This window comes from Equus asinus, chromosome 9 (assembly GCF_041296235.1).
Source record: "Equus asinus isolate D_3611 breed Donkey chromosome 9, EquAss-T2T_v2, whole genome shotgun sequence".
Classification (NCBI taxonomy): Eukaryota; Metazoa; Chordata; class Mammalia; order Perissodactyla; family Equidae; genus Equus; species Equus asinus.
The window spans coordinates 3,946,190-3,966,852 of NC_091798.1; the positions used below are offsets into that span (position 1 = coordinate 3,946,190).

General features: G+C 49.0%; 1 protein-coding gene across 3 annotated transcripts; it reads right to left on the minus strand.

The window, feature by feature from the left end:
- Positions 1-310: 310 nt before the first annotated feature.
- On the minus strand, positions 311-19,846 carry LOC106825531 (butyrophilin-like protein 9). Of its 3 annotated transcripts, XM_014832342.3 has the most exons (11): positions 19,643-19,846; positions 15,758-15,889; positions 14,624-14,983; positions 12,981-13,262; positions 10,027-10,155; positions 9,910-9,942; positions 9,617-9,637; positions 8,114-8,134; positions 7,872-7,898; positions 4,892-4,918; positions 311-4,023 (listed from the first exon to the last, which is right to left on the minus strand). In XM_014832342.3, exons 2-11 carry the CDS (start codon positions 15,867-15,869, stop codon positions 3,398-3,400), a joined length of 1,638 nt encoding a protein of 545 aa, XP_014687828.3. In that variant the 5' UTR covers positions 15,870-15,889; positions 19,643-19,846; the 3' UTR covers positions 311-3,397. The 3 variants fall into 3 exon arrangements, with proteins under 3 accessions (XP_014687828.3, XP_070372999.1, XP_070373000.1); XM_070516898.1 differs by lacking the exon at positions 8,114-8,134; XM_070516899.1 differs by lacking the exon at positions 7,872-7,898.
- Between the last annotated feature and the right edge of the window lie 817 nt (positions 19,847-20,663).

The following is a 20,663-nucleotide window of genomic DNA, read 5'->3' on the forward strand; positions in this document are numbered from 1 at the left end:
GGGCATGGGCTGGAAGGAGATGGATGTCTACTCTGAGTGTCCTGGCCTCCTGAGTGGCCTCAAGCATGGGCTTTATGGCTCACAGAGCATGCAGCTGAATATCTAAGATCCCTTCCAACCTTAGGGCCAGGCTTCCCCTTATTTAAAATGTGCCAATGGAGCTACTGTTTATTTAAAAAATAATTTAATGCTTCCTTTTGTATCAGCTATATGTTTGCTTTTCTTATTTAACACATAAAAATGATCTCAAAGGAACAGATAATGGTTGCATACGGTCAAGGAATATATTTTTAATGTTATCACAAAAACATTTGTCAGTAGGATCCCAAAATATTTGCACACTAATGCAAATTACAGAAAATAAAACTTCCTTTTTCTGAATATCACACATGGTATGTTAATAAGGCTGTAATTTTATCATAAGAGGTAACTGAGCATATTTTCATAAGTTCAAAAATGCACTTAGTTGATTTGTTAGAGAAACAAATGACAATAGATGGCCAAATGCCCTATGTGGAATTGCGTAAAACCAATCCTGTGCCGGAGCTGGTGTCTCGCGAGAGCAGACCGTGCTTCTCTCTCCAGCTCCACCAGTGATGTCACATCGGCAGCCTGCACTCAGCCACAGCGGGACTACTTACACCATGGAAATCAGCAAATGCTACAGATTTTCTTTTACCCAGAAAGCCAGTTATTAAACATTTTCCAGACACTACTGCACTCCTTTATCATTCTCTTTGTACATTAGTATATTTTTGAATGAACCATTTGAAAATAAGGTACAAACATCGGGTCCCATTACTCCTTAATACCTAAGTGTATATTTTCTTAAAATAAGGATATTCTCCTACATCAAAACCAGGAAGTTAGCATTTATCCCATATTACTATCTGATCCACAGCCATTTTTCAAAATGTCTCTTCTTCTCCAAATAATGTCTTTTACAGGTCTAGGATACCATCCAGGTCACCTATGACATTACATGTCATGTCCCTTTTGTCCCCTTCAATCTGAAACAATTCCTTAATCTTGCCTTATCTTCTATGACCTTGACATTTTTGAGGAGTATCAGCCAGTTTGATGTTTCCTAATGACGTATTAATTTTGCGGGGTAGGAATACCTCAAAAGTGATGCTCTTGTATTCTTTTCACTGCATGGTGTCAGGAGGCATGCAGTGTAAACTTAGGCCAAATGTGGTAATGTTAACTTTTGTCACTTGGTTAATGCAGTGTCTGCCAGGCTCCTCCACTGTAAAGTTGATTAAGTGTTTTGTACTTCTAAATCAATAAGTAAGTAATTAGTAGTGTGTGGGGAGATATTTGAGACTTCTGCTGTAGGCTAGAACTTTCTCTTCTCCCTCATTTATTCATTCATTTATTTATGTATATCAGTATAGATACAGATCCTCTTGGATTCCTATTTTATTTAATCCATAACTGCCATTGATTGCCTTGATGTTGATCTTTGGCCAGTGGGAGTTCTTTCAAGCTGATTTTCTGTGCAACTGACATCTCCCCATCATTCTTGGAACGCTTCCTCACTTTCTGGTACAAGATGTTTGAGACTCATTCTGGCATGTTTTTTCCAACACCACCAAGCTATTAACTTAATTCTGACACTATCTATCTAGAGATCGTGTCAGCTCTCACAGGTTAAGGGCTGAATCCTACAAGAATGCCCTCCACTGCACACACCAATTGCAAGTCCAGGTTGTTACCTGTGCTTTTGACCGATGTGCTATAAAACGGAGGTTCCCACAACCCCCTCCTTGGGTTCAATTAATTTGCTAGAGCAGCTCACAGAACTCAGGAAAACAGTTGACTGACTAGATTACTGGTTTATTATAAAAGGATATAACTCAGGAACAGCCAGATGGAAGAGTTGCACAGGGCGAGGCCTGTGGGAATGGGCGCAGAGCTTCCTTGCTTTCTCTGAACACCTCTCTGTCTGCAAGTGGTCACAAGCCCGGAAGCTCTTTGAATCCAGTCCTTTTGGGTTTTACAGATGCTTCATTACATAGGTGTGACTGATTAAATCGTTGGCCATCAGAGACTGCACTCAATCTCCAGCCCCTCTCCCCTCCCTGAGGTCAGGGGTAGGGGGTGGGGCTAAACTACAACCTCCTAATCACATAGTTGGTTCTCCTGGCAAGCAGCTCCATCCTTGGGACTTTTCAGAAGTTAAGGGGTTGACTTAAACTCATTGTGATTGAAAGGGGCTTGTTATGAATATCAAAATACACTCTCATCACATTAGGAAATTCCAAAGGTTTTAGGAGCTCTGTTCCAGAATTTAGGTTGAAGACCAAATATATATTTCTTATTATAAAAGAGAATATCACACCCATCTTGTATTTTCCCAGGCCCAGCCCTGGAGTCCGTCATTTCTCCAAAGAGCCTTGGTTCCTTTTAGTGGGAAACAGGACTAAAAACCACATTCTGGGTGCCGGGAGTGCTCACTGGTAGAGGGGCATTACTGCTTCTAAGCCCTCACAACAGACAGAGCTAGGAATCATATGGATGCACACATTGTCCATCTGTCTGTCTAGCCATCTATCTATCAGCTACCTACCTATCACATGTGTTCCATGTACCTATACAAAATAAAAAACCACGAGTTCACAGAGTTATTCTTTCATTCTCTCCTTCCCTCTTTCGTATTTTCTGTATTTCCTTTCTCTGACTGAGAAACTTAACTCTCAGCACACTTGGTAAATTTGCTTGTTGAGCAATTCTTGTCATTCTTACTTTAATGATCAAATTGCCCCACAAGCGGTCAGTGGAGCCTCTTCAGACCAGCATCTATGTCCTCTTGCTGTGTCCCCATCAGTTTTGCAGCACGTCTGTACTTTTTGGCAAAAGATGGTCCAGATTCACCCTGTGCTTTCTCTGCCCAGCCCTGGAATCAGCTTTATCTAAGTTCATTTTAGTGGGAACTGACGTTTAAAACTAGGATTGAGCCCTAGGTGAACTCATTGCCTATGACGTGACATTGCTTCTAGGCGTTTTTAGAGCTAGAAAATATATACGAATTAACTGATACCTCTAATTCAGTCCAATAATTTTCTCTCCCATTCCACTTTCTTTCCTCTTCTTCCACACGGAACGCCCTGGCTCCCAACAACATCAACACATTTTTACTCATTTGTTCAGTCCTACTATACACTCAAACGAGCTTTGGAACTCTTTTTCGTAAAGAAAAATCATATTTCCACGCGCGCGCGTCGACATAGCCAAAGGTTCCTCTCTCCGTCCCCTTCTGCTGCGCTGAGTCTTTAGCTTTTGCTGACATTTTGGGGTGGGCGCTCAGGCCGTGCACTGATTCACTCTAGAGAAAGAGGGAGAGCAAAGCGCTTGCCAGGTGTCCAGGAAGCTGCCCAGGACCCAGTCCTGCGCTTCACCACAGGCCCACGGCAGTGTCTGAGGGCTCAAAGGGCTGCAACCAGGTGTCACTGTCGTCCTCTTCGGGGACACATGTCCCTCTAACGGGCAATGGGCAGATGGTGAGCGGATCCGGATGTTCACTGCCGTCATGGGCTCTGGGCCTGAAATAGGCGCAGAGCGACCCGGAGAAGGTGTCAGTGAAGGTGAAGATGTGGGAGCTGTCGGATACGTTGAAGAAGGACAGCCGTCCCGCCTCGCAGTCCAGGAAGACACCCACGCGCCGGGGGGGCACGCGCAGGGCGAGCGCGACGCGGTGCGGGTCCAGGACGAAGTACTCGCAGCCGTTCCACAGCCCCATCACCCAGTAGCCGCTGGCCGGACTCAGGCGCGCCGGCCCCGCGCGCGGCACCGAGGCCAGGCACGCCCCGAGGAACCAGCGGCTGCGCCGGCCCACGTGCACCTCCCAGTAGTGGCGGCCGGCGGCGAAGCGCTCGCGGCTCAGCACGCACGTCTGCTCCGAGAACCGCTGCGGATCGCCTGGCGCCAGGCCGCGGGCCGCTGCGCGGGAGGACACGCTCTTGCCATCCTCGGAGACCTCCAGGCTGGGGTGCGCGGAGGCCGGATCCAGAGTCACGTCCACTGCGCAGAAGCACGGGGTTAGCACCCGCAGAGGACGGTTCTGGGCCCGGCCTGTCCCCTCCCCTGACAAGCAAACCTCTGGTTCTCCCAGTGCAGCTATCCGTGGAATCATCACACACTCCCCTCCCCCCAAAACACTCTGGCGCTGAAGCGTCATGCAAGTCACTCCTCAGCATTTGAAAGTGTGCAGAGGAATCCTGTTTCCTGCCCGGACTGGAAGGTTCCTGATTTCCATACTAGCTGCCATGCAGAGCAGAGATAGCAAACAAGTAGGTCCATGGGGGACGAGCGCGGGCTCACGTCGCCCAAGTTCTGCTCAAGAAGGAGCTCAGGGCTGCTTCGAGTCCTGGCTGCTGCCGCCACCCTGTGTGACCTTGAGAGCATCACGTGAGCTCTGGGCCTCGATTTTACAGCAACATTAGGATTTTAAAATTGAAAGAGCCTGCTGAGATTATCTAGTCCGACGCCCTGTACTCCAACACCCCATCCCCCCAAACACATCCATTTGATGCGTGGGAACCCCAAGGATCCTTCAGTCAGATGAGAGGTTCCTCACAAACTGTATTCTCTCCCGCAAACAGGTTCTAGTAGCTGCCTTCTTGCCAGATGGAAACAAACCCAGTATACCAAAACCCAGAAAGCAAGGTGCGTGTGGGAGCACGTGCACACAGACGTGTGCGTGTGTGAGGGCAATCACATGGGTGCATGCAAGCATGGACGTGTGTACATGTGTGCACACACAGGCATGTGTCATGTTGTGTCCCTGCGTGTGCAGGCCCCATACTTGGCACCCAGACAGACCCTTCCTCTAAGCTCAGATCTTTCCACCTCCCTTCTGTTTAAGTCACAGCTCCTTGGTTTCAGTTACCTGCATATTGTTGGGCTGCTCTCCACTCTGAAACCAAAGAGAGAAGAAAAAGAAGTCAGAGATCTGAGTCACTAACTCTGGAACCTCGAGGGAGACTCAAGATGCATGAGGGATGCCTGCAAACTGAATAACCCCATTCCCACCGTGACCGTTGGTTTGGATCCAAATGGGTCTGGGTCCACCATAGAATTTTCCCAGGAATTTGGGGTTGGGTAGGGGCTTGTGTCCGTGCTAGGTTATACCAAAGCTGCACGGAGGCTGAAGTTGTGCCAGGCAAGGCAGGAGAATAGAGCATGTAGGCAAAGAGAACCCATACAAGTGGCTGGGATGCCCAGGATGATGGAAATGAAGCCTCAAGCTCTGACCAGGTCAGTCCCCCGGAGGCTCAGCTGAGCATGGCTCCTGTCCTAAGATGTCCTTTAGATACCCTGTCTTGCCTCTTTTCTTAATGTGAGCCATTCTGAGTGGATTTCTGTTTCATTTTATCTTGTTCTGTGTTCAATAGAGAGATCGCAAAATATAGTCATGCAAATATAGTCATGCACCACACAACAATGTTTCAGTCAGTGACAAACCACATAGATGATGGTGGTCCCAAAAGATTAGTACCAGTACCATAGAGCCTAGGTATGTTGTAGGCTATACCATCTAGGTTTGTGTAAATACACTCTACAATGTTCACAGAACTGCCTAATGATGCATTTCTCAGAATATATCTCTGGTCTTAAGCAACACGTGACTGTAGCAAAAGCAGTAGCAGAAACAACAGCAGACGTTTCAGAGCTCCATCAATTTACAGCAGGGCCTTCCTACCCTGGTTTTGCAACAGAATAACCAGTAGAACTTTAAAAACATGTAACCCTTTCAAAGAATAACTCAATTCTATAAAGATGTTGATTCTCCCTAAATTTATCTATAAATTCAAAGTAATTCCATGCAAAACTACTTTTAGATTATTTTTTAGGAACTTCATAAATTTATCCTAAAATTTCTATTTTAAGAAGGTCCATTAACTTTAAAAAGAAAGCAGAAATGGAGAACTTGTACTTTCAGGTACTATAAAAGCCACAGAAGTAAAAACAATGAAGTAATAGCTGGCCAACAGACAGACCCTCTAAATACGGGAACCGAATATGCACTAAAAGTGATACCCCCATCAATGGGGAAATCACAGATGGTGGAGTAGCTGGCACTGGGAAAACTGCCCCATCATATGGAGAAAAATCACTGGGTTCTCACCTAACAGCAAATAAAATGGCGCATTTCAGATGGATTAAAGACCTCCACATAACACACATAAAGTGGATAAAAGAAAGTGTAAGAGACTGTATGATTTCACTCATATGTGGAAGATAAACAAACACATGGACAAAGAGAACTATTTAGTGGTTACCAGGGGGAAGGAGGGTGGAGGATGGGTACAAAGGGTGAAGGGGCACACCTATATGGTGACTGACAAATAATAATGTACAACTGAAGTTTCACAATGTTTTAAACTATCATAACCTCAAAAAAAAAAAGTAAGAGATTATCTTTGTGACCTAAGAGTGAGGAAGGTCCTTTGCAAGAAAACTTCAAAAATACAAGGGACAAATTTGCTGAATTAGGTTTTATAGAAATTAATGACTTCTTTTCAATAAGGAGCACCATGGACAAAACAAATAGCAGATGACAGAATAGAAGAAGGAATTCACAATGTTTAAGACCAATGAGGGATTAATAGCCTATATATACATATATATATAAAGAACTCCTGTGAATTAATAAGAAAAAGATAGCAATTCCATATGAAAAAAGGGCAAAGGTCACAAATGGCGATTTTCAGAAGATGTAGCCCCAAAACTAGAATATAAAGAGATGTCCAAACTTCTTAGTGTTCAGAGAAGTGCAGACTAAAAGCACAATGAGCCATCACTCATCCCCACTGACTGGCTCACCTAGAAAGCAGGCTCCTGTGTGATGCGGCATGTGGAGCCCCCATGCACTGCCAATGGCAGGATAATGGTGCTGCCTTAAGGGGGTCCCTCTATCTCACTTAGCATAGCCTCCATGGGCCAGCAATTCCCCTCCTGGGCGTACATGCCAGAGAAATCTCCACACAGGGCCAGAAGGCAATACAGTTGAGGCTACTCATTCAGCGTGGTTTGTGGTGGTGTGGAGGGAGAGGCAGGCTGGAGGTCTACTCCAGGAGGGTGGCTGGCTAAAATGGGGTGCTCTGCAGCAAGAAGGAGAACAGACCAGACGGACATGTGGTGACAGATGAAACACAGTAGTGAGTGAGAAAAGCAAGGAAGAGCACAACACGATAAACGTCATTTACAGAAACTAAAATGTATGTGCACAAAGCTGTAATTCACATTTTGCAAGAATACAGTCATACATTGCTTAACCATGGGGACACATTCTGAGAAATGAGTAGTCAAATGATTTCATTGTTGTGTGAACATCATGGAGTGTACACAAACCTAGATGGTATAGCCTAATACACACCTAGGCTATATGGTGCTAATCTTACGGGACCACCATCCAATATGGGACCACCATCCAATATGCGATCCATCGTTGACTGGAACATTGTTATGCAGCGCATGATTGTATATACAAAATAAAGATACATATTAGACTGTTTGCTTTATGGGGGCAATGGAGGAAAGTACAGGAAGAAATAGTTACATCTAGGGTAACTTGCCCACTCCCGAGCCATGAGTCAGAGTCTTTGAAAGTGGGCAGCAGGAATCTAGGTGATTCTGATGTGCAAATAGGATTGGCACCAATGAGTTACAGTATGCTTACACCTCAGGACAATATAAAAGTAAATGCAAAAGTAAAACTCAAATATAACCTCTACCAAGGGACATAGATTAATACATGCCGTGTGGCCGTGGAATAAACCAGAATGAAGCATGGTTGGTTAATCAGAGCAGTGACTGGGATGCTGAGATGTAAAGTGGACAAAGGGAGAGAAATGAGCTTCACTCACCGGCCTGGCCTTCGGCCCTTCTCCAGTCTGAAGCAGCCAAGGGAAAACGGAATTAGAACACCAGGTCCCTGCAGCTTCCCTGCTCACATGATGCGTTTTGCACCCACCCCTGCCTCACTCCCCTTGCTCCTGCCACCCACACAGCCAGCAGGGTTCCATCCAGGTTGGGAAATGAGAAGAACACACATGGATACCCAGCTGCTAAAAGGTGGACAAGAAGAGTTCTAAGAAGGGTCACTTACCAAGCTCCGTCTGAAGCTTCTCTGTAAGCAGAACATAGAGAAACATCACAGCCTGGGGATGAGTGGAGACACCTTCCCAAGGCAGTGAGGCCACTGGGAAGAGGCTCCTCATCTTAAACCCCTGCTCATCCCAATCCCATCCTTGTGTCTGCATTGCCCTAAAAAAAGAGGCCCACCTGCAGGACTCTTGTGCCTCACCCTATTCTCTGCACAGGGCCCTGAAGGGAAAACAGTCTTGGTACAGAGGAGTCTCTTCCCAGGACTCAGGGCTGCTTTGAAGAGGCTACTGCTCATTTGCCCTGAAATCACAAGCTTTCTTGGAGAAGAGGTCCTGCACAAGTCCAGGCACTGAGCAGAGCCTGCGTGAGCCTCCGGGTCAGTCGCTTCCCGGGGACATTATTTAAAGGACTGGGAGGACATCACACTCCATTATTCCCCTGGCCAGATACCAAGACTGATATTTTGCCACCAGACATGCATTCTGTTGATTTCTCCACCCTAGGTCCTCATATTGTTTTGGGGTTTGTTTGTTTGTTTGCTTTGCTAATGAAGATTTGACCTGAGCTAACATCCATAGCCAACCTTCCTCCTTTTTTTGCTTGAGGAAGATTCCCTCTGAGCTGACATCTGTGCCAACTTCCTCTATTTTGTATGTGGGTCACTGCCATAGCATGGCTGACGAGTGATGCAGGTCTGTGCTGGAATCCAAACCACCAACCCTCAAACCCTGGCAAAGGAAGCAGGGGCCCCAACTTAACCACTTCACCACGGGGTGGCCCCCCTAAGTCCTCTTAAAACCACATGCTCCTGGGAAAGGCAACACTATACACTAATTCCGGCTAGAATGTTAAGACTTATTATAGCTGAGTTTGGGGGTTTTTTTCACTGCAGGACTAGGTAGACTGCAAGACAAGCTTGTCCAACCTAGCAATTTTGTCTGGAGTTTTACTGGAGTGGGCAAGGTGGTTCTTGAGGTCTTCCCCCAACCATGGCAGCCTTCTCCATTCCCCTTCCTTTGGACTCACTCTCCCCTCCTCTGTACACGCCGCGCCCCCCCTCCCCCCGACACGCACGCACGCACGCACGCACCATGGCTTCAAGGTGCTAAGCCCCTCCAGGAAGAAAAGCGAATCTGAAAAATTACTCCACTTGGTGCGAATTAAAGGAGCTCCTTCCCAGAGGCAGTTGTACTAAAGAGACAAGGACATTCTAGGAAGACGAACAGGAGGGAATAAATGCTTAATGGTGGAATTGTAACTGAATCGTATAATTTGCAGGGGAGGGGCTGGGAAGGTCTGTCCAGGGGGTCTCAGGTCAGACGTCCTTGGCAGCTGCGCACCAGTCTGGGAGTGGAGAGGTGGGAGGCACCGAAGGAAGGATCGTTGCCGTCCATCGCTCTCCAGAGGGAGCGTAAAATCACTGAACCTTTCCTTCCACTGCGCGCGAGCAGGGGCACCCAACTAGCCTGCAGCCAGCACTGTGTGCGTGGCACCCAGAACTTACCCAGCTCTGCTGTGAGTTTCCCTAGAAAAGAAATGAAGAGAAAAAGAGGAAAATCTCTACCGACGAACACTGAAGCCTCGTTTCTCCAACGTGCACAAACTCGAGCGGCCGTGCGTTCTGGGGAGCGAGGCTGGGCTGGAGGCGCGGCAGGCGCGGGCCCCGAGGCAGTGGGCGCGGAGGAGCAAACCTCTGCCGCAGCCCAGCCCGGGTCTGCGGGGCTGGCCGTGCTGCCCGGCGCCCTCCCCCCTGCTCGTCAGGGATGCGAGCGCAGGGCGCGCCTCACCCCTGCTCACCTTTGTCTTTCTCTGCCTCCTGCTTCAGCTTTTCTGCAAGGGGGCGGGGAGGGGAGAGGCGGTGAGGGGGCGCGCCCTCCCGCAGCCCCCTCGGGCCAGGCCCGGCCCGCCTCGTACCTTGGCGCCTCCGCTGCTTCTGAAAGAGCCACAGCGCGAGCGCCGAGGGCAGAGCCAGGAGGAGCGGCAGCGCCATCAGAGTCCCGAGGAAAGCTCTCTTCCATGGGGAGCTTCCGGGTAAAAAGACGTCTGGAAAACACCCCCCAGGGAGTTGTCTAGATTTAGGCTAAACACCAAACACTAAGCGACAAAACTATTCTAGACCCTGCGTGCCGGAAAACCTTCCTAGCCACCTGTTGGCTCATCCCACCTCCTTGGCCCCACCAAAGCCATCTGTAAAATGGGCCTGAGAGCAGGTCTCCAGAGGCGGAACCGAGGAACAGCGGCGGACTCGAACTCGTTCAGCGGAAAGGGGAAACTGCTGCAAACTGACAGCTGTGAAAGGACAGGAGCCGAGGGCCCCGCCCACTCCCCAGCTTGAGACTTCTCTGAGCATGGCCTTGGCCTCCTCCGCTTCTTTCCACTCTTGCCCCACACCTGAGGATAAGGAGAACGCGTGGTGTATTGTTGATATCTGAAGCCCAGCGAATTACTGCTTTCTATCCGCGCCATCGAATCCACAAGTCACCTCGCTGCTTCTTGCAAATACTGGGCTTCTACTTCTCCTCACACCATTGGAAGAATTGATAACAAAGCCACGTGGGGGCTGACTGACAGTTCCCCTGTGCCCTCTCCAGGCTCCCTAGGGAGGATCTGCCCAGAGGCAGGATGTGGCCCAGGGCAGCGCCCACAGTGGCCAGAGAGTAAAGAGAGGTCCAAATAATGGATAGTAATTCTTTAGAAATTCTTGTGGCAATTTAACAAAACAATTTTGTGTCTGTTGAAAATAATTATAGGAAATTGGTACTTTTATCTCAGTGGTCTTTTTAAAAAGTATATTTTCCTTTTCTATTGTGGTAAAATATACATAACATAAAAACTAGGGGCCAGCCGAGTGGCTAATTCACATGCTCTGCTTGGGCGGCCCAGGGTTTCGCTGGTTCAGATCCTGGGCACACACGTGGCACGGCTCATCAGGCCACGCTGAGGTGGCGTCCCACATGGCACAGCCAGAGGCGCTCACAATTAGAGTATACAACTATGTACTGAGGGGTGGGGATGGAGGGCTTTTGGGGAGAAGAAGAAGAAGAAAAAAGATTGGCAACAGATGTTAGTGCAGGTGCCAATCTTTAAAAAGAAAAAATCCTTCCCTAATGGCTTTAAAAAAAAACCATAAAAAGTACCATCTTAACCATTTTTAAGCGTACAGCTCAGTGGCATTCAGTATATTCACAGGATGCAACAATCACCACCAGAACTTTTTTCGCTTTCTGAAACTGGAACTCTGTACCGATCATGCACTAACTCTCCCTTCCCTCTCCCTTGGTCCCCGGTAACCTCCATTCCACTTTCTGTCTCTATGAATTAACTGCTTTAGGTGGCTTGTGTAAGTGGAATCACACAGTATTTGTCCTTTTGTGTCTGTCTTACTTCACTTAGCATAATGTAGTCTTCTGTTTTTTAATTTTATTTTTTCTAGCAATGCACTTTTATTGTCTGATATAGAACTATTGGACCGCAACACACTGGTCTGTCACCACAGATGGTTCGCAAAGCCCTGACCCAAGGGCTAAGAGCTAGGGCTCAGGGTCAGATGCCACCTTGACCTGCAATCTCTTTGTTGGCCCTCTGTCCAGCCTCTTCTGCCTCCTCCCTGCTCCTCCAGTAGCCACCCACGTTCCCATCCCAGGACCTTTGCACTTGCTGTTCCCTATATCTGAATGACCTCCTTGCAGATATCCATGTGACTTACACCCTCTGTAAAGGACAAACACAACTCTAAAAAGAAAACCTTTGGATTTTTCCTGGTGCAAAAGGGGAAAGACACTTTCTCTTTCCCTTTTCTTAGAGTATTTCCTTTAGAAAACTTGTAAATCCTTTTTATACCCCTTTGAGACTGTATGTAAATCATTTTAAAAGCTGAATAAGCCTCTGGCCAGCTTTAAAACTTAGAATTTTTTATTTTTCAGGAGCTCAGAGCCCTCTCTTTGAAGTGTAACATCAAGGAGAAAGTGTCTCCAGCTCCAGGTCGTAAGGGTAATTTATGTGCCTTGTTCCGAGCTGTAACTACATGCCTGACATAGAGATGGGAGATGTTTTATTTTTCCTTTAGATAAAAACAATTAGCGAACAGAAATGGCCACCCCAATTACCAGGTGAATTTCAGATAACTCTGTGTGACACATGGTGCAATCAAGCCCTCTTCCCTGAGGACAAGGTCTCATTTATAAGGGTGAGATTTCTTTCTGTTATGGTAATATAGCTGTTGATTTGGACCAATGTGAAAAATGGCTCATAGGTTAGGTTTTTCCTCAAGATTTAAAATGACTGGAGCCATGAATATTAGACCCTTCAGTGGGTGTCTCATAATAAGACTTTGATACTAGATAATGGCCTCACCTTGAACTCACTGCCTCACCGACTTCTTCCCTGACCCATCCATCGACATACACACACCACCACACCTACCACCCCTCCCTGCTTCATTGTTCTCTATACACTGAACACTTTCTAACCTACGATGTAATTCACGCTTTTGTTTGTCTGCTTCCCCCACTGGAATGTCAGACTGAGGGCAAGGGTTTTGGGTACACTGTGGGTGCTCAATAAATACTGTTTGAGGGATGATGTTAGGAGCACATGGGCTCTCATGATGACCTCTAATGAGAAGAGGTTCTGGGTTTTATTGCATGGCCTGTGGCTCTCTGGGGCCTCCCCCATTTACTCTTTGGGTTATTAATTGTACTCTTAGTAGCTTCCTGATAACCAAATTGCTGACTTCTTAGGTGTCAAGGTCAGCCCACCCCCTATACAGCCAGGGCCAAGTACCATTGTGTCCTTGTAGATGGCCTTTGAGACAATGGACCTGGAGGACATGATGACTGAGAGGACAGGGTGAGCCAGCATCCACTGACCTGCTATCTGGATCACGAACTCTTTCTTCTGGACCAGGAAGGGGTTCTGGATGGAGCAGGACACGTTGCTGTGGGCTCCCTCCAAGACGACCACAGATGTTTCCACACTGAACAGGCCCTGGGTGTCCTGGATGATGGCTTCAGTCTCTGGAGGCAGGCACTTTCCCTGATGGTCTCTCCACTGAGCCTGGGGCTTGGGGTACCAGCCACTGGAGCTGCACCTCAGCTGAATGCCTCCCTCCTTGAAGCCCTCAAGAGAGATGTGAGGGTCCGAGCCCAGCCCTGGGAGAGGCAGGAGGAGTGGGAAAGATCAGGCTCCTTCCCAGAACTTGGACCTGAAGTTCATGCCACCACTTGGCATTTGCGGTCACGATAAGGTATCATAAACTGTGACGGCTCTTAACACGCGTGTGAGCTCACAGCCCACCGCCTGGGGACTGCAAGGACAGTCTCAATCAGTGGTGGCATGTGGGACATGGGGACAGTACTACCCTTGAGAGACATTTGGAAATGTAGAGGGGTGCCATTGGCAGGGAAGGACTACTGGCAGTTAGTCATATTATGCATGGGACAGTTCCCTAGAATGAAAACTAGTCCCACTGCAAATTTTAACAGCTTTTCTTCTGTCTCTTGAATCCCATCAGAGCTCAAGGGCCTGTGTCATACGCACTCTTTTTTCACTCATCCTTGTGGAGCTAGCTTTCTAGCTTGAATTTGCAAAACATTAATATGGTTTACACACCAATACTCTAAAAAATGTGTACGAGGAAAACCCCAGACCTTTCTCCACCCCTTCATCTCATTGCAGCCGCCTCCTTAGGTAACAAATTTCATTCGTCTTTAGTTCATCCTTCCTGTGTTTCTCTTGTACAGTGTTTCTCCTTCTTCCTTACACAAAATTTCCATGCTAGAGAACCTCTTTTGCAGCTGGCTTTTTTCTTTTAACAACATCTTAGAAATCACTCCACACTGGTTCACGGAGCCCCTCCTCATCTTTCAGCTGAGTAGTACCACTCACTCCGTTGTGAGATGGACCATACTCAGTGCCTATGCTTGGACATTTAGGTAGTTTCCACTGTTTTACAATTATCAATAAGGCTACAAAGATGAAACTTATACATATGCCTCTTTCATATTGGAAGTGTAGGAGGTGCACACTCAGGGTAAACTCCTGGAGGTGGGATTGCTGTCCAAAAGGTAGATGCACAGACAGTCCTGTCGGCTATCGCCCAATTCCCCGGCACTGGAGCTTCGGAACTTTGAACCAGTCGGCATGTTCAGAGCAGGGTGCCTGCTTCCCCACAGCTGCACCAAGACTGTGTGGTCCAACTGTTGAATTTTTGCTAATCTGATAGGTAAAATAATTTGCATCCCAGTGTAGCTTTAATTTGCCCTTCTTTCATTATGAGTAAAAGTGATCATCATTTCTTGTGTTTAAGGGCCATTTGTGTATCTTTCTTATGAACAATTCTTTCGTTCATTTTCTAATGAATCTTTCTTTTTAATGTTTGTTTGTTTGTTTGTTTGTTTTAATCACGGAGAAAGGGAAAATATCTCTAATTTGTCTACTCCTGAGCAAAGCAGGTCTATCCAAGTGGACCCCTCTCCCCTCTCCCCTGCTCGGGCTTGGCCGGGTCACGCACCTGCTACCTCCAGCTGCCAGATCGCTTCCCCAGAGAAGGTGCTGGAGAGGAACCTGCACCCATACGGGCCCGCGTCGGCTGGGAGGACGCCGCGGAGCTGCAGGGTCACGCTGCCGTCCGTTATGTCGTCCCTGACGAGTTGGGTCCTATTCAGGAACTGCGCCATCTGCTGCCCATGGAGCTCCTGCCCCTCCTGGTACAGGTGAACCACGTGGGAGGCGTGGCTCCGGAACCAGCGGATCTCCATGTGCTCGGCGTCCAGGTACGGCGACAGTTGGCACAGGAACTCCACCTCCTCCCCGACGAGCGCCAGGATGGGTTCCTCAGGGCCTACCACCTTGACCTCCTCGTTGAGCGCCTCTAGGGCGAGAAGCCAGAACAACGGCCAAAATCAGCCCTCCTCAGATACGTTTTTATCACGTCCCTTTGCAGCTCAGCAATCTACAGTAAACCCTTCAAATGAGGAAGGTGAGACACACTACAGGACGAGAGTCCGGTTTCTTGAACAAGTAATAGTCATGAAAAATGTGAGTATGCCGGAAGGAGAAATCTGCAAGGGGACAGCCAGGCGGCCTAGTGGTTAAGTTCCTGCACTCCTCTTTGACAGCCAGGGGTTCTCGAGTTCAGATCCAAGGCGAGGACCTACCTATACAACCCTCATTGAGCCTTGCTGTGGCAGCGTCCCACGTAAAATAGAGGAAGATTGACACAGGTGTTAGCGGCAATCTTCCTCAAGCAAAAAGAGGAAAATTGGCAACAGATGTTAGCTCAGGGCCAATCTTCCTCACCAAGGAAAAAAATTTTACCAACTGGTTTAGCCCAAGCACAGACCAGTAAGAGGTTCTTTGCATCCTCCTGCTACACCCTGCCATGCCTGTAAGCTGTAGGGTCATGGAGACAGAGTGTGTAAGGGCTGCCATGTGGCTGGAGAGGAGGTCGAGGAACACTCTGGGGTTTGATGGTACTCAGGGGCAGTGGCTCTTTAACAACTGGGATGAAAATCTTGTATTTTAGCAACTAGGATGGTATGGTACAAGGCTACAAGATCTCAGCCCAGGAGCAGCTGGCAGGAGAGATGGGCTGAAGCAGACATGCTCTTGTCCTGGCTGGCTGGGCTGCAGATCAGACACCTACCTGAGTTCAGCTCCCCAGGCCAGAGGAGAAGGAGAAGGCCAGTGAGGAAGACGAGGCTGCTGGGCAGAGGCACTGGCTGGGAGGAGTCCAAGGAGACTGGGAAATCCACCATCTCCTCCGCAGTGGGGCCACCTGCAGGGGGACAGAGATGGTGTAGAGATGCGAGGGAGCTGGAGCTCAGCCTGTCAGGCTTGAGGTCTGTTTAAACCTCAATTATTTTTCGTTCAGTTCTTACACGCCCCAGTGTCTGGCTTCTTTTAAGCCACAGCCGGATGTTAGAGCTGCTTCTGATTTTACCAGGCAGCACTGCTAATGGTGTCGCTGGCCTTGCAGGACTCACGGAGCTGTGAGGAACAGGGCTAAAGGTCCCAAAGGAAGCAGCTTCTGAGCTTCATATTGTTCAGAGCCAAGAATAGTGCCACATGTGTGCGGGCTCGGCTAGGATTGAATGACTTTCTCCAAACAAAGGGAAATCGACAAGGACTCTCAGACCATTTTCATTCTCCCTGCTGGAACTTTCTCACGCTTCCCTTTGTCCTGGAACATCAGGTCCACAAAACAGAGGAACAAACACAGAGCTCTGATCTTTCAGAAGTGGCGCACGTGCCTGGAAGATGTTGGCCAACTCCAGCCCCATCTGGGACACCTTCCTCCAGTCCTAAGACCTGAGGTGGAGCCTCCAGGAACTCAGCTGGTGACTGTTGCTGCATCCACAGCATCTTTGAGGCCACAGGGATGGGGTCATCCCCTCTGGCCATGCCCCCCATCTGTGGTCCAGGAGATCCAGTCCCAGCACTGGTGGGGCCTCCACTCTCACTCCTGCTGCCCGCTGGGCCCTGCAGTAACGTCTGGCAGTCTGACAGCCAGTGAGTGTGGGCAGCTGCCACATCTTAGATAGACAGTCCTCTCTACATCTCTCCTCTGTTTAGTTGTGGGATTTTAGGCAGATTCTTTAAAGTGGCTGACCTTCGATTTCTTTGCTTGAACAGTGGGAGAAACCAGTGCCCACTCAGAGGGCTGTTAAGCCTCTCTCAGGCTGGCTGGGTGCTCTTTAAATAAAAGCCAGCACTCCACCCTCTTCCTCCACCTTCCAGACATCTGCTCTCTGTCTTCTTTGAGAGACCGCACCCTTCTTCTTTCACTCCATCAGAGACCCCCAAGGGGGAGGGCCCACCGTGGGCTTCTACTCTCCAGTGCCTCAGTCTCCCTTCTCCTCCTTCTGCCACCCCACCCGTTTGCTTTGTTTTCCTTTTCCTGCAGACCTGCCAGGTGGCACATGTTCCTGGGGTCCTGTGACGGCAGAGCCCCCAGCATGCCATCAGCGATACCACCAGCAGGCAGTGGACAGAGGAGTTTGAAAGCTGCTGGGTCAGGCAGGAGAGGAGTGGTCAAGGAGGTGTGTGGGTGAGTTAATGGGGGAGTCCTCAAGTGACCTGTGAGCTGGAAGGCCCCGGGCTGGTGAGAATACAGCAGGAAGGAGGGGCAAGGGCCTATGAGGTGAGTGACCAGTGTCTGGGGGCCCTGCCTTCCTGTAGGTGGAGGGGTAAGTTGGGAGGCTCCATTCGTTCTTCAAGTGGAGCCCCTTGCAGGGAGGAGGCAGGAGTCCCCTCTGGGGGCAGCTATTGGAATCACTATTCACCCAATGGCCAGCAGACCAGAAGCCTTGGGTCAGGGTTCAGGCTCCGGCTGGACAGTCCAGCCTCTTGTCCTTTTGGTGGATGGTAAGAAGGTGTCTGTGATGGGCCTGGAAACCGGCAACAAAGAACTCCAGAGTAGGGGGTGCACACAGCTTTGCATTTTATCTCCCTCTCCCTGTCCCCTTCTCTTTTGTGTCCCGGTCTTTTTTTCTGGACTCTCACATGGAGCCCAGGAGGGCACAGCTATCAGGGCTATATCAGCACCAGCTAACACCTTCCAAAACAAGAAGGACTCACATGATCCACTTGGATCAGCTGGATTCTGAGGAATTAGTCACGACTTGTGTTAGGTGGTCATTCGCGTCCTCCTACAGGGCAGCACTGGGGCGTTAGGTCCCATGGCTGGGGTTGGGGGCACCTCACAGGAGAAGCATGTGCTCCAACTTTCCTGGACAGGGGGAGGCTGCCCCCTCCTGGGGGCAGTCAGGGTGTTCCGAACCCTGGAGTTACTGGTAGGACTGCAGTTGTCTGTTGTGATACATCCATGTGATTTCCATTACTGAGGGTACAGGAGGTTGCAAACACACACACATATGCACACATGTGCATGTGCCCACAGTTTTTAAAAACTAACACGAATTGAACACTATCTACCAAGCACTTACCTATACCAGCAGTATTAATATTATTCTTACTAATAGGTCCAAACCATAGACAGGGAAACTGAGGCACAGAGGGGCTAAGTGATTTGCCCTGAACATACAGCTAGGAGGTGGTGGAGCAGGAGTTCCTCTCAAGCTCAGCACTTCTCTGGCTACAGCTGTGCTGTGTGTCAGGGCTGCGTGTTCTCTCAGGCCTCCTGTCGCCCAAACCATGACCATGTTAGGGACTGCCTGGCCAGGGACCCTGACACAATGTTCATCCTGATGACATCTCACATGCTCTGAAGAAGTGGCTTGAGTCCACAGGTGTCAGCCACAAGACCAACCAAGAAACCAGCCAACCAACAATCAAATGAATAAAAATCTAAAAACCCCACGGCTGATAATACTGCTTAAAACTGGAGTCTCCCTCAGACCTTGTCAACAGCGTCTTCTGGGACAGGAGGTCCATGCCCCATTGGTCCCTTTGTTCCCAACGCACACGGACATGGCCTTGAAAGCCTTTAATTGGAAGGAGATAGCCTGACAGTTTCCTGAAGTGACTTCAGAGGGGCTGAAGGCCCTCATGCCCTTAAAGGCATCCTCCTCCCCACATGCTGCCTCAAGTTCCCACATACCAGCCTCACTCAGAAGTTTAAAGGCTCTGACCCTTATCAAGCAAGGACCCTTGTGAGGAAAAACACTAAATGGATTTCAGATTCTGTTTCTGGTGTGAAAAGGTGAGAGGCCGGACGTGTTGGATATTTGGGGAAGATGGAGGACCCACTGAGGAGAAGGACGGCCAGAAAGGGGGTCTTGAACTGGAGCTAAGCTTTGCTGGTGGGATACATTCTTCCTGCTTTCTGGGGGCCTCTGGGTTATTTCCTCCTGAAGACACAGAGGGAGGAATAAGCGTTGTGCACACTAACAGTGAAGAGATGCTACCATCCTCCATGCAGGGGAAGCCCATTTCTCCTTTTCTCCCTGGCCCCACTCCAACCCCATTTCAGCTTCTCCTCCTGTAGCTATTCCTAAATGTTGTCTTTATTTCCAGCCCTTCGGCTCTTGAGTGTCTCTTTAAAGATTATTATCTTTTTGCTTTTGTCCTCGTGAGCTTGGGCTGTGTGAGGGCCGTGTGCTTCGCCCTGCTCCCATTCCCCGCGCCCGAAGCTGTAAGCTCCAAGGGATAGGGCTTTTGCACTCTTGCAGCCTCTCCCTATCCAGCGCCGGCTGCGCTGCTTTGCCCTCCACAAACTGTCAGTTAATGCCACCTGGCTTGTTTTGGTTTGACTTCAACAGGCCCATAGGAGGATTTCCACCCCTACTCTCCTCGAAGGAAGATGAACCATTCCAAGCAGGAACCCTCAGCGAGGCTTGAAATGGCTTGAGGTGGAAATAGGGTGCGTCAGAATCCTGCTTCCTCTGTGGAGCTGCCTGAACAGACATCTCCCCTGGGCCACACCTGAACCACCCATCCTGCAGCCAGGCTCAGCTGACACGGTGCTGCCAGCCCATTTTTGCTCTCTGCAAAGCCTCCTACTGCCATTTTCTGCTTTCTGCTTCTGAAAGGTGGAAGTTTAGGTAGGCATTGAGAATGAGCCACATACCTGTCAGGTAGCAGCGAAGGGTCTGCAATGAGAGATGAGTCCTGGTGATCTCAACTCCTCTGCAAAGGAGATGATTGTGGTAAAGTCTCTTGATCTCAGATTCTAAGGTCCCCTAGACACAGGCTGACAGCTGAGTAGAGGGGCCAGCTCATCTGTGACAGAATTGTTCACTCATCTTCCACCTAAGTCACATGCTGCTTTTCTGTTCTTTGCTATAGAAATCGAGATAGAGAGAACAAAGGGAGGAAGTCCTTGTCACATCCTGTCTCTGTGAGGCAGATCATGAATTGAATTTCCATAGAGAGTGTCCTGCCAAAGTCTTAGAAGGAGAACAAAGGTATCTGGGGGTCTTGTAGAAGCTGCAAACTGCCAAGGCTCAGAGCAGAAAGAAAATGCTCCAGCTGGCTGCACAGAATCTCTGGGACCCAGGGAGGTGGGATGGCCACCTTTAATTAGCCCCTCTCTTTTCACTGTCATATGGAAAGATACAGAGACTGGACTGGAATATCCACTAACTAAGGGTTAGGAAAGGGCTGATGCCAGGCTCTTAACCCTCCATGCCCTCATCTGTAGGGCGAAGGCAGAAAGGAAGATAGCCTGGGAGCACTGCTATAAGTAAAACCTGCAAGAGCTGTTCACCGACAACTTGGAAATGCAGTGGGGCACTGTATTGAGATTACTCTAACGGAGTGGAACTCAAAAAAGAAGAAGCAACCACTACTGCAACCCACCCCATTTTGACATGGGCTTTGGTGCAACTTTGGTATTAGTGTGAGAGAAGTACAGTGTACCAAGGTGCCAGCCAACCTGGCTGCACCCAACACTGGCATCCTTCCTAGGGGACAGGTCAGAGCTGTGGCACAGGGTAGCTCAAGCACATGCAGGACACCCCCAGAGACTCCCAGAAATGCCTGATGTTTGGGGTGGGGCCTGGCAGGTGCTCAGGCTCTGAGTGAGTAGGTAGAGGTGAGAACAATGAGCTAAGGGGCACTGACTTGAAGGTGACATTCCATGTTTAGGC

Excerpts from the sequence above, each read along its gene's own strand:
- LOC106825531 (XM_014832342.3), bottom strand. The coding sequence starts at position 15,869 with ATGGTGGATTTCCCAGTCTCCTTGGACTCCTCCCAGCCAGTGCCTCTG. Across the intron at positions 13,263-14,623 it reads CTGGCAGCTGGAGGTAGCAG|GGCTGGGCTCGGACCCTCAC; the intron begins GTGCGTGACCCG and ends TGCCTCTCCCAG. Across the intron at positions 8,135-9,616 it reads GAAACTCACAGCAGAGCTGG|AGAAGCTTCAGACGGAGCTT; the intron begins GTAAGTTCTGGG and ends TTCTGCTTACAG.